This window comes from Coptis chinensis, chromosome 2, assembly GCF_015680905.1.
Source record: "Coptis chinensis isolate HL-2020 chromosome 2, ASM1568090v1, whole genome shotgun sequence".
In the NCBI taxonomy this organism is placed as follows: Eukaryota; Viridiplantae; Streptophyta; class Magnoliopsida; order Ranunculales; family Ranunculaceae; genus Coptis; species Coptis chinensis.
Window position 1 is genome coordinate 12,642,314 of NC_141457.1, and position 14,374 is coordinate 12,656,687.

Here is a 14,374-nt window from a genome sequence, read left to right on the forward strand (position 1 = left end):
TTATTTTTGCCCCCCTCCCGGATTATATTGGCAGATTAAAGTTGAATAATATAAGTATTTTGTTTTGTCTTGTTGTTTTTTTTTTACTGCATATAGGGCCACATTTTAGTGCATCGCTTTGGGCCACGAAAATGTCAGGGCCGACACTGACTCAAAGACTGTCCAGAATTGGAAATATCAACCGCGCAATTTCAACATCTCATTTCTTTATACAAAAGTTTTCTTTTTCAGATGATTTTTTTTCAATAGATATACAAAAGTCTTCTGATTTATACAAAATCACAAAGCTAGCTATTGATCAATCATATGATTGTTATAACGTGGATTTGTGATGATATTTTCATGGTGTGTTTTCTGCCAATTTGATTTTCGCACTACAATTTGTCAATTCTTTTTGGTATTCTAAGAGTATTCTCGAAAGAAAAAAAGAAAGTATATGTATGTAAACTGTTGAACTATTTTATGCCGGTATGGCAATCGATATCTTAGATGACCTTTACCTTTCCTCTCTTCTAACCGACCTAAAGTTAGACTAAAGGGGGTGACTTCTTTCAAATAATTAACTTAAAGGGGTTCAGGGCGATAATGGGATCTAAAGACCATAGTACAAAATATCCCGATATATTGCGATATTTGGGGATATCTATCCAGATTTTAGAGAAAGATATATAAATATCACGATATGTTCAAAGATATATACGACTGCAAATATCGGTGATATTTCAACAAAATTTGTGATATTTGGAGATATTTTGTATATATAACAATTTTATTTAATATTTACCATTATATTTCAAATAAATATAAATAATGTATCATGATATATCAAGAAATATCTACAATATCCATGATATTTATTGATATTTTGAATATATCCACGATACATATCCAGAAATTGAATATCGATAAATACCTATATCCTGATATTTTGTACTATGCTAAAGACAATAGCAATGCGATAGTGGCAGTCCAGTTGATCGTTGTTCTGAAGCCCGACTTACCCAATATGACTTTCTATATACCAGTCTTAACAGTGTGATAGTATAGTGTTGACTTTAATTCCCACTTCTCTCTATTTGTGTAGGGGAAGCTGTACGAATCAAAAGGTGTAGAGGAAGGCTTTTTGCCTTGCAAAATGAACCAGAAGTGCCTCGGGTTTGGTTGCCATTTGATTATGCCCCTAGATTAGCAACCAGAAGGGCCTTCGGAGATTTTTGTTTGAAAGATTACAAGGTGATCTCTATACTTGAATTTTCTTATAGGCTACTAACAGAGAGGGATCAATTCATTGTTCTTGCATTTGATGGGGTAAGTATTACTTACCAAAGAAATATTTACATATTTACTTTTTTTTTTTGGTGTTGTATTCATAGACGATTCCAAAAGTAACCCTAAAACAAGAAGTGCAACAACACATTCGACAAGTAGTGTAATTTGGCAATACATGTCTTCTTTCTAAAAGCATTTGTGTTTGCCCAAAAATAATTATGTCTCAGACGTCTTATTCTTTCCCCAAGCAATTATAAAGACCAACATTCCCAACTAATTTTAAAGCCCAATACACTAGAATAATAGGCTTGAACTTTTTCTTTTAAAACATTGAGTAGTTAATTAGTTCATCATCAAAATAATAGCACAATATACAATTATAATAGCCCAGAGTAAATCAACTATTAATATAGTAAGCCGGCCACACTCCGGCATATTGGCTAGTTTGGGGGAAATGTTGTGGAGTTTGGTCCTTTATTTACTAGCCACGTGGCTCTTCACAATTAGACCAGAAGCAAACTGAGGATACTAGATATTGCAGCAAAAATGGGCTCCTTATTTTGCAGTAAAATAAAGCAAAGTAACATGAAATGAAATAGTGGTGAATCTTCCGAAGCTAGTCCCACCATATGTGTGTAGGCCACGAAACGGCTAAATGTGATTTGAGGAAAATACCGAAGTTCAGGAAAATTTCAGCTTTTTAACTTGTAGAAAGGCACTAAATTGGGGATTTGCCTTATCTTTCGTGTCCAAAAGTTCGGAAAATGTCTGATCTTGATGTTCTACAATCTTGATTAGACTTTAGAGAGTTCTCGCTCTGCTGAAATATTGTAAACAACTGTCGACTCTGATTTTCTATTATTTCGCTAGTTTCCATGTAGACTCCAAGAATCAGAGTTGTTAAATTTGTTGTTCGCCTCTCCTAGACTACTACAATACCAAAACAGTAATAAGAAAGTTTCTTAAAACTAAACTACCTATTAGAAAAGGTGATTTTGGACACACAAAACACTCTCAAATTCTAACTTTAAAATAAATAAATAAAATCATTTTAAACACATTTAGCTTTCTAAATTACTCTTATTTTTTATTAGGCGTATCGAAGATATTTATTGAGTAAAACAAATCATTTATTCGACGTGATTCAGTAATTGTAGAAGAAAGACCGGCGTTTTTTTTTTTCCTTCTTTTTCTCAATCTCTTATTCTTTTATCTCATCAATAAACATGCAAACACCTACTTTTGATTTGAATCAATCATACCAAAGTAATGACGATGAATACCAACCGAATGAGGATGAAGAAAAAAATTCAAAATCAAATTTTCGGATGAAGAAAAAAATTCAAAATCAAATTTTGATGAATGGAAGAACGCAGAAAACCATTATATTTTGGATTACTAGAATGAACAGATACAAACACCAAACAAAAATTGTGAGTTTGTTTGCAATATTAAACAAAGTGCTATTTTTTTTTGGGTACATACCGAGTATAAGAAACCTAAACCAAATTGAGAGTTTCAAGAAAGCCTTTGCCTTCAGACTGTTCTCAGTAGTATCAGGGATGATTGTTGTTAGAGATATCAAATCAGGGCCTACAAATGACCATAGACTAGTGAAGGCGCTCTTCAAGATGGTTTTCAAAGATGCATCGCCAGGATCTCCTCATACTTGCAAAATCTAATGAAAGAAACTTGCGATATACCTCGTCCGGCAACTTGCGATATTATCTTTAAGATAATGGCTCAAACGATGTGCCATAGCAAAATTGCTCGCTTACGGGATTGATTCATCGAGTTTCGACAAAGTTGTAGGGTCATGGGAAAATTCGGGAGCACAATCACGATAAACACGGAAAACCTTTAGCCATAGATTACAATCTTGATGAACTGTACTAATTGGAGATGCCATAACTTGATTATAAGAGTTCATAATTGTCCGAAGTTCTTCGATTGTTCTTGCCCCACCCCTAGGTTTGTAGCCTTCTTCAAAAACAGAAATGCAATGCAATTGGGTGGCATATGCCACGCCTCCTCGGTTAATCCATCGGAAGGAAAAAACAGACAACACTTCGTCCAAAGATCGCCTTGGCCTTCTCTATTTCCGTGGTACCTTATCTACCTTCCCATCACTTTGAAGAAGCATTGCCGCAAGAGCATCCGCTCACTCCACCTGCAAAGGCTAGTTTTGGATCAAGTGTGAGCATATTACCGGGTTTTGGCGTCAAATCCAAGTAAAACCATGCCGCTTGATAATCTCCCTCATCAAAGCATGCCAAAACATGAACAACATTTATTTCATTTCCAGCAGCAGCAGTTAAAGCACCGTAATAATCCTTCCCAAAGATGCTTCACGCAAAGTGCCTCGCAACTCCAATAGCCGGGATTCTAGAGACTTCCAATAAGAAAGAGCGGTATAACTCTCGATTACACGCTTCAATGACAAATTGTACTCGGCCGTAACCCATTAAACCGAAGTTCCTCCTCGGTCAAAGCAGTGTGAGAACCGAGAAGCTGCCCTTTCATAATCGCCTCGAGCCTAATATACAAGCGCTGTGATCCACGTAAAAGATCCTAAGATCCAAGTCTGACCTCTAACCTGATTTTCTTCCATACACAAGGAAGAGAACTGTTGGAATCTCTTGTGTATTTCTAAATACTAGTGTGTGTGTGCAAAGTGGAGGAGATGAACAAATGGTGTTCTCACCACTTTAGTGCATAGTAGATAGTCCCACATTGGTTATCCACCACATCGGGTAAGGTTCGGGCCTGGGCTTGGGCTTACTGTTGTGGGTAGTGGTTTGACCAATAGCCTAAACTTGTTTTGCCTTTTTTCTTTAGCAGTAAGTTTCAGTGTTCTATTAGGAGTTGGTCTCTCTTCCTCCTAACCTCTATAAATAGGACTGTGAGTCCATAGAGAGAATGGACTTGATCAGAAACTCAACTCAGAGAAACAGAAAACTCAAACCAGTCCTTTTCTTCTTCTCTTCTTCCTGTCAGCCGCCAGAGAGAGTTATATTGCTGTTCTAGAGGGTAGTCTGTTTTAGTGCAAAGTCAGGCTGCTGTTAACCATTGAATCCTGTGAGAAAGACGCCACTGTTGCCTTTCTGCACCATTGGAAGGGGCGAAATCTTTCCTTAAGGACAGCCTAATCCGCGCCTTGGTTATTCCCAGTTACTGCTGTCCTTGTTTCTTCATTGCTACTGTTCCTTCTGTTCTACTTTAGTTGTTGTGTTCATACAACTATTCTAACAATCTTAAGAAAAGAATTTTTGTAGTAGAACAAAGGAGAGTGCTTTAATACGACAATCAAAAGATAAGTCTTTTACTTTGAGTTATTGTTTGTGTTATTGGGTTATGACTTTAGAAATTTTCTAATAATTTCGTTTTTGGTAGAGAAACCAATTAAAGATTGAATATTTATTGATCTTTTGTGGTTTATCAAACCATATATGGTTGTAGACCTTTCTCCTACGTTTGTAGGAGTCAAATATGAGATTTCTATCAAAGAAAACGTCAAAGTTCGTCTTTTTGACAGCTGCGTCACTCGTTACGGAAACTGCTATAACTTTCAGCTCAGAGCTCGGTTTTGCAATCCGCTTCTTGTGTTGGATAGCTGATTCAAAGAGCTTTCCAGTGGTATAAGGCTTGATACCCAATTCGTCCTGAACTGGTTTAGAATTACAGTTCTTTTGAACTGTTTTTCTAGAAGGAAAAAAAATATGGTAATCCGGTTTTTCAATCGGTTAGGTATCGTATTCTTTCACTCTTTGCAATTCTTTTGGTTTAATTATATGATGATATTCTTGCCTTGAGTTGCATGCTAGTTTTCTTAGGAAGGAAATCCCTAAGCTTAAACTTATTTAATAACCTAGTCAACAAATTATACGTGTTTATCACTGAGGAATTAATTGGTTTGACTAGAAGTAGTTTGATATTAATTTTCTTTGTACATATGTAGATGTATGTAGATGGTCTAAGAGAGACCTTAAGATAGTTAATATCAACCACACTCAAATCTTGGATAGTAATTATAATGTATTCAATGCATAATTGCTTACCTTTATTGAGTGAACATGTTGTTAGATGATGGTTATAATTGTACTGTTGTGAAAATTCATGTTAGATGAAGTAACTTGTAGCTTATATCTAATATAGCATATATTAAAGTTGTGTAGCATGCTAGTTTTGGATATTAATCATCGTGGATTTACTTTAAACTTGATAATAGTTTATTAGTAAAATTTTCTAGTTGAAGACATTAATGGGTTGAGCCATTAGATGTTGTGGTAGTACTTGAGGTCTTGTTGATAGGGTATTCTATCTTACTTGAGCTCATGTAAAAAGAGAAGGTGGAGTCCTCCGTTGTTTTGCATATTTAGTGGCTAGATTTGCTTAAATATCGTATACTTTTTGTTGTGAGGGGTATAGTTAAAGTTTACTTTTCCTGAACCTATGATATGATATTTACCATGTTTGTCATGAATGCATTATTTAACATTGACATGAAGTTTAACCATGTTATATATTATTAAGTAATGAGCATCGTTGTCTACGAGAGGAAACAATATGGAAAACAATCAATATCCTCTTAAACCTAATTTAGTCAAGGAGATGTAAGGTAATGGTTTGTCTTCTTAGACAATATCCTCCAGTGACTATTTTAGACAAGGAGATGTAACGCTTGTAGATTGTCTTATTAGGCATTATCCTCCTATGACTATGGATAAATAGCCAAGGTGATGTACAAGTGCGTGAATTGTCTCCCTATGACAATTGGAATGTTGAATGATGAAAAGAAGGATGATAATGATATTATTTCGGGTAAAACCCTTTTCATCTATTTCTTCTATTCTTTAAGATTCATTAGAATCTTTTGTGGATTTCCTTTCATATAGATAACATGAACATAATATGACTATGTTTAATATGATCCAGAATCATAGACTTGAGTAAAGTATATTCTTGTCATAAGAGTGCATTTTATTGTTGTTGTTTCTTTTAGTGTTTGTAGCGGTATAATGTGTTTTGCATGTAAGTTTGAATAGGTTGAGTAACTATTGAACTGTGGGGGGTGGTGACCCATATGCATAACACTATTTTACCATAGTTCATCTCACAAGATAATTGGAAAGACATTGAACTACAAAGTATGGAAAGGTCTTGGGCCTATCCAAAAATGCTTCAAAATGTGGGGGTGTCTTGCCAAGGCTATTGTGAATGAATCTAAAAGAAGTCTTTTTGAGACCTAGAATTATCTAGTAGATGTTCATTGGTGAAACTCATAATAGTGATGTTTGTTTTCAGTTGTCATGAGTGATAACAATTTTGTAGATACCACACTATTATTGAATGTCTTATATGCTAATTTTATTTGAGGTTGTGCTTTCTGAGAAATTGGCAGAGTGGTTGAATGTTCATAATGAACTACATAAGATAATCCCATTATTTCTGCACAAGAAATTTGGAAGACTATCAATGAGTATTTCCACCATTCACGATGATGATGTTTATATGTTTCTTGAGGAAGATTCATTAACCTATAAGGAAGTTGTCTGTCTATGAGAAATGTCCTTTTTGAAGGATTCAACTCCTCTAAACTGGACTCTTGATTTATTGGGGGATCTATAGGTTGAATTGGATCTTCAAGAGAAAACTAAAACGTGATAGTTGTATTGCAAAATACAATGCTAATAATAATAGCCAAGGGGTTTCAATCAGAGACAAGATTTATACTATTTTGAAACCTTGCTCATATAACTAGAATTTCTTCTACGAATTCTAAAGACTCTAGTTGAGTAGTTGTGCGAACTACAATACCAAGTAGTACCGGTGATGAAATGAAGGTATACAATTTAGTTAAATCTTTGTATGAGTTGATTCAAGCGCCTATAAATAGCATGAGCAATTCAACAACATATTAGTGTCATATGGATGTCAAAGTACCGTTGTTGATAAAATATGTGTACTTTCTTTAGAGCAAAGCAAGACATATGTGTTAATCTCTCTGTGTTTAGATGATTTAATATCATGAGTGCTAGTATTGAGAATGTGTATGAGACAGAGAAATTCCTATTTGAAACACATCATAAATCGTCATTGAAAATGATAGTTTATTATGTTGTTAAACTCATTTCTGTAACTACTATATTTAGTTGTCAAGATGTTGACGTTTGAATATGGTTGAAGGCCACAACGTACCTTAAACCAGACCGGCCGGATGGTATAGGGGAATTTCGGGCACTACAGAATTGAATGACTGGTGAATATAGGAATTAAAACTCATGTTGGTCTCATTATATTGTTATAGCACTTAGTAGAAATATTTTTCATTGAAAAGTATGGGTATTATGATAGTAAGCATGTGTTAACACCTTTTGTGGCAAATATCCATCTTATGAAAAGTAATCTCCTTGTGTTTTCTCATACTAAATATGTCAATATCAATGGTAGCCAATTGTACTTGATGGATAATGTATGTGAGACATGACATTAATTACATTAATGGCATAATCGAAATGATAACCCATTGTGTCCTTATAAGGAACTTTGATGTATATTGTCAGATTATCCAAGTACTATAACAGAGCCATTGATTATGGACTGATATTTAGTAGATTTCCATCATTGTTAGAAGGGTAATATGTTATAAACTGGATCCAGTAATGTTTATGTGTTTACCTTTGGTGGAAATTGAGTGTCTTGGATATCATCCAAGCTAATCGCCTTAGAAAAGGCATGTGATGATGCTGAGTGGGTTAGCAACCTCTTGGCAAATCTTTCCATTGGCTCTAAACAGCCTCCTGATGTGTATATGCTTTGCAACTGTCTCATTGTAATAGCTAAAACATGTTATCTTATGTGCAATGGGAAAAGAATACATGTAAGTTGAGATATAACTTAATCAAGCAACTGCTAAAGATTATGTTAGGTTGGACTTAGTTTGGCCACATGTCTAACCGCACCACTTCTTTGGAGGCAAGTGGTTATACGTCGAGGGGGATGGGACTTTTGCCTTAGATAAAGGGCGACACTGACGGCAACCCCACCTATGTGATTGGAGATCCCATGAATTAGGTTCAAAGGGAAAAACAAGTCACCTCGTCGCTCTGGTATGCTATTGTCTTTCTTTGAGACGTCCCACCCTATGACTAGATAGCATTTTTTGTATACTTAGTATAACTTGAATTGCAATGAGAAAGGATGAGTTATTTTACTCTTATTGGAATCCATAGTCCATTTTTTTATAATGAGATAGTGTATTTTAACTGCAATGTACACTTGATGGATATCCACCTACGTGAATGTAGAACTGGGTCGGTTCTTATGAGTATTCGTGCAAGTACTCTAGAGCATTCATGGAACACAAAAACAGCCGAGGGCCAAAAAAGCGCAACAATCGCAAACGGGCATATAATGAAAGAGCAATGTGGGTGCATGTCCTCTATTTTACTACAAGGGAATGTTGGTTCAAAGATTTTTTAATCCACCACTTTCACGTATTATAAGACATGTTACCCTATGACTGGTTCAAGCTCGTAAAGCACCAGTATCTTATGCATTGTTTTTTCGATTCTCTCTTGCATTTCGTTAACCCATTTCTTTTGTAATATCCTATTCCTAAATAGTGGGGGACTATAAGTATTTTGAAATAGTGGGGGATTGTTTGAATCTCTTGTGTATTTCTAAATACTAGTGTGTGTGTGCAAAGTGGAGGAGATGAACAAATGGTGTTCTCACCACTTTAGTGCATAGTAGATAGTCCCACATTGGTTATCCACCACATCAGGTAGGGTTCGGGCCTGGGCTTGGGCTTACTGTTGTGGGTAGTGGTTTGACCAATAGCCTAAACTTGTTTTGCCTTTTTTCTTGAGCAGCAAGTTTCAGTGTTCTATTAGGAGTTGGTCTCTCTTCCTCCTAACCTCTATAAATAGGACTGTGAGTCCATAGAGAGAATGGACTTGATCAGAAACTCAACTCGTGAGAAACAAAAAAACTCAAACCAGTCCTTTTCTTCTTCTCTTCTTCCGTCGGCCGCCCGAGAGAGTTATATTGCTGTTCTAGAGGGTAGTCCGTTTCTAGTGCAAAGTCAGGCTGCTTTGTTAACCATTGAATCCTCGTGAGGAAGACACCACCACCTGCCTTTTCGCACCATTGGAAGGGGCGAAAATCTTTCCTTAAGGACCCGACCTAATCCAGCGCCTTTGGTTATTCCCGCCATCGTTGTCCTTGTTTCTTCATTGCTACTTGTTCCTTCTGTTCTACTTTAGTTGTTGTGTTCATACAACTATTCTAACAAGAACGTCATTTCAGTCCATCTTTGAAGGCCAATTAAAGCCTCGGTTCCCGACTTACGACAAAGCCACACATGCGAAGAATCCTCAAGATATCACCAACAAATTTTTTTTTTTTTTCTCAACTCTCGATCATCTGCCCCCTCGGTTTGTCCTTTAAAGTTGATGCCACTAGATTTGAGTTCTTGCAAGTGTCTTGCACAATAATGAAAATATCGCATCTTGACTATGCAAAGGCCAATCCAAAGATTTAGCATTGGCTCAGATATGCGAGAAAACCACTCCTCGCAGACCTTCTTGTTTGCACGAAAAAATATAAAACTCTGCTTTGTATAGCACTAAAGACCCATCATAAGCATTATATACATTTTTCTTGAGGGCTTCTACAAAATCCAAAAATGACCGCATAGGTACTAAGTGAGCTCCACATAGACTAGTACTCATAGTACAAAATATCCCGATATATTGCGATATTTGGAGATATCTATCCAGATTTCAGAAAAAGATATATAAATATCACGATATGTTCAGAGATATATACGACTGCAAATATCGGTGATATTTACAATATTTATGATATTTGGGGATATTTTGAGATATTTGGCGATATTTTGTGTATATAACAATTTTATTTAATATTTACCATTATATTTCAAATAAATATAAATAATGTATCATGATATATCAAGAAATATCCACAATATCCACGATATTTATCGATATTTTGGATATATCTACGATATTTGCATGTGAAACAATGTCAAATATCCCCAAAGAGAGGGATATATCCACGATACATATCTAGAAATTGAATATCGATAAATACCCATATCCTGATATTTTGTACTATGCTTGTACTTAAGCTAACATCATTTTGTTCAGATTCCAATTGCAAAATATGTGATATATCAAGAAGCATGTGTTCCAAGGCTGCAAACGTTTGTGAAGGTCCGTCGAGGTTTGTTCGTAGGCGGACAGTGACACAGTATCGCACTGCTACACGATTGATCTCTTTTTCATAATCCAAATTTTTTTGAAGCAGCGACTTTAATAACTCTAGCTCCTCAATCAACGATGAAATCGACTATTCAACAACTTCATTACTCCAATGTTGGAGCTAGAACAAATACGAAACTGCACAACCCCCTGTCACAAGGTGATTCAGATGCAAACGCAACTGACTAACAGACGAATCAAACTGCAGTATTTTCTCCATGGCCGCCGGAAGAATACCAAGCTTTTGTAAAGCAAGTAACTGCAGATTCGTCTTCAACAGACCTAACCTTGCGAGACCTAACAGAAGCATTCCCATTCCCATTACTACCTTTACTCAAACTCTAGAACAAGACATCAAACGCAACCGGATAAAAACTCAAAAACTTTTCACACAAAATCTCAGCCAAAAGTCTCAAACATCTCCACAACTCACCAATCTGTTTCCCCCACCCAAACTTATTCCCAACCATAGAAAAACAATTCAACAATTGTGGAACCATCCTAATAACCGGCTCCCTAATCTGATCAAGCATACTCATCTCCAACATCTTCGTAGCCGTAACTTTCAAAACAGTCAAAAAACACAACAACAACGAAACCAATCTCCTAAACAGGATGTTTTTCTCTTTTTTTTTGTGTAGAAGATACAGCGAGAGGTACGAAGAAGAATGTGAAAGAAACTTTTACTAAAAAACAGTACCAAATAGATATGTCGTTATTTTATTTTATTTTATTTTTTTATTCTTTTGCCTTTATGGAAAATACCCCAAATTATTTGGGAGATATTATTATATTTAGGCTGTTATTGGGGTATGACAAAAATTTATGTTAGTTATAGGGTACGGGAGTGTTTTTATGGGTATGTCTAAGATCACCCATTAGAAAAAGAAAAACTTTTGTCTATATATATTCCAAACGTTGCAATGTATTAAACAAAACTTCCTTCAGCTTCCACCTTCAGGGGAAGAAAATCTCCACCAACTACATTGATTCTCAACGATTATCTAAGCAGAAGACCATCTTGTAATTGCAAACATGTTCGGCGTACGCTCAATTGCTGCATCTACACTTTTTTTAAAAGCTTATGAAACCTTGTTACCCGATGAGTTACAAGACTATGCTTACTATTGGATTTGTTATATTTTCAATTTTTTTTGGCCTCAGTTAACCATGATAATCCAAGAATATGAGGGACTAGTTAACAATGAACTATATGAAGCTATGGAGATCTACTTGGGTGGAAAGATCAACCCTACAACTAGGAGATTAAGAATATCCAAACCTCGTAGAGAGAAAAATGTTAAAACAACAATGGAAAAGGATGAAGAGATTACCGATGTTTTTGATGGAATAAAGTTTAAGTGGAGGATGGAGACTACGCAAATTCAGAAAAATATCACACTCTTTTCTCATAACCCAAAATCTTCTCTACAACAAGTTGAAATTCGATCATTCCTTCTCAGTTATCACAAAAAACACAAAAAAGTGGTGGACAAGAGTTACTTGCCTCACGTTCTAGAGAAAGCAAAATCCATAATAGACGAGAAGAAGACAGTGAAGATATCCGCAGTGGACGTTGATAGCTTGTACACGAACTTGGGAGATGCATGGACAAAAATAAATCTAGAGCACTCCTCGACGTTTGATACATTTGCATTGGATCCACAACTCAAGAAGACTATAATGGATGATTTGGATGGATTTGTTAAAAGGAAGAACTTTTATAAGAGGACGGGAAGGGCTTGGAAACGTGGCTACTTGTTGTATCAAGAAATGGGGCTCAGCCCCTTGGTTTTAATCCGGATGAGTGTAAACCCCTTCCTATCGGTCCATATCACATAACCTCCCTATTTATCAGCCCATATCACAAAAACTCCCTGCTTTCCAATATCAATGAAATTCCAGTCTGATTTCTATGTCCTATTTTATTTTATTACCCGTTTTACCCTGTGGGGAACGTCGGGACTTCGGCTGAACTGATAAACTATTTTCAAAGTCAAATATTCGACTTGCATTCATGCGTGGAGAAGGAGGAATCCATCTGACTTTGTCTATGAAAGCAGTGGATTCGGCTGACTTTGTTGATGAAGAAAAAAAGAGAACACAGAGTCAAGGATCGAACCAACCTAAAACAAATGGGTTTGGGTTCAAGTTTCAAATCTCAACTCTCAACAACCGATCGGTTCATGGTATCACGCGGAAGCAGGAGAGAGCTGTTTTTGGTATAATGGCAACGGTAAAGATGGAGTCTTTTAGAGTGGGAAGAACTAGTTCGGCACCATTTTGAAAAATACCACACTTCTTCTTCCCCACTTGAAAAACAAACATTTCTCCTTACATATCAAATACCCATATCCTCAAAACTCAAAAAAAATAAACTCAATCTCAAATTCCAAACCATTATCAACAATCAGTTCAGCAACTCCAGAGCTGGTAGTAGTAGACTTAGTTCATAATCTATTTGTTGGAGTTGGTGTGGGACTTCCATGTACAGTTATGGAATGTGGTGATATTATTTATAGAAGTACACTTCCAAGATCAAATGCTTTAACTATTACTGCTCTTGGTGTTGTTTTAGCTTTGGGCACTTTATCTTATCTTTGGGCTACACCTGGTGTTGCTCCTGGTTTTTGGGATATGTTTGTTCTTGCTTTTGTTGAGAGGTTTTTCAGACCCACTTCTAGAAAGGTTTGATTTAGTTCTGAGACATCATGGAGTTTTGTTGTAAGTGGCAGTTGTGATTTTGGATTGGGTTATGGTCTCTACAGGATGATTTTCAGCTGGGAAAGAAGTTGGGTGAAGGAGCTTTTGGTGTGGTTAATAAAGTTTCGTTAACTAAGAAACCTGGTTCCAAGGAAGGAGGTTTGGTGTTGAAAAGGGCTAGTGAATATGGTGCGGTGGAGATATGGATGAATGAGCGTGTTCGATGGGCCTGTGCAAATAGCTGTGCTGATTTTTGTGTATGGCTTTCTTGAGAAATCATCAAAGAAAGGAGATGAATATTGGCTCATATGGTGATTTGAAGGTGACACGACACTAGTGGATCTCATGCGGTGTAAAGAATTTCCATATAATAAAATACAATGTATTAAACTATCACTACAACTGTTGATACATACGCATCTAAATTGTGGCTTGAAGAATTAGCCATTATGGAAATTGTGTCAAAATAATCAGAGTGTATATGCAGAATTCGTTCAGTCCATAATTAGTAAGTGCAAACGATATCAGGTTGAAGCAATGATTCTTAAAGAGGCCCAAGACTTGCCGAAGGGATTGGAGAGAGAACCTGTTCAAGCTCCTCTTTCTCGTCGTCCGGCTGGCCTTGGTGGTGCTGCTCCATTGATCTACTTCCCCCATGAGCTGAGGTTCAAATTTCTTATGGAGTACTCGCCAACATTGCAATTGAATATTCAGTTGCAGGCTTGTAGAAGATATGTGTGCTGAATTCTATCATTCTGATTTGTATTAGTGTTCTGTTCCCATGCATTTGTATACAGCATGGAATACTTAAAGTCTAGCTAAATTGTGGTAATCTCATCTTGTATTTAAATAACCTGCTATCAGGATTTTTGCTTTTTCATGAGTAACTATAGTAGTGAATACATTTGCTCCTTTATGGCAAATCTCTATTTTGGTGATGGGCTCGTTCAAGAAGCAATGCATAATATATTTGATTGCTCATTTTGATGTTATATAGACACATTTTGTAAAACTATATTTACAGTCACTAAATTTTTATAGACATTTTTTTGACATTTGAGTTCTAACCAGGTGACGCGGGTTATGGAAATATGAATTTACATATGCAAATATGA

The 14,374-nt window shown here is 36.1% G+C and overlaps 1 protein-coding gene and 1 pseudogene across 1 annotated transcript; both read left to right on the plus strand.

The window, feature by feature from the left end:
* The first annotated feature begins 11,726 nt into the window (after positions 1-11,726).
* Positions 11,727-12,398, plus strand: LOC147514935 (protein HYPER-SENSITIVITY-RELATED 4 pseudogene; annotated as a pseudogene).
* Positions 12,114-14,197, plus strand: LOC147514936 (serine/threonine-protein kinase STN7, chloroplastic-like). The gene is made up of 2 exons (XM_086585610.1): positions 12,114-13,244; positions 13,325-14,197. Exons 1-2 carry the CDS (start codon positions 13,053-13,055, stop codon positions 13,529-13,531), a joined length of 399 nt encoding a protein of 132 aa, XP_086441736.1. The 5' UTR covers positions 12,114-13,052; the 3' UTR covers positions 13,532-14,197.
* Positions 14,198-14,374: the final 177 nt, after the last annotated feature.

What these genes read in the sequence shown, in the direction of transcription:
- LOC147514936 (XM_086585610.1), top strand. Translation starts at nt 13,053, where the DNA reads ATGGAATGTGGTGATATTATTTATAGAAGTACACTTCCAAGATCAAAT. An exon ending in TCAGACCCACTTCTAGAAAG is followed by an intron (nt 13,245 to 13,324) that starts GTTTGATTTAGT and finishes TGGTCTCTACAG; the next exon opens with GATGATTTTCAGCTGGGAAA.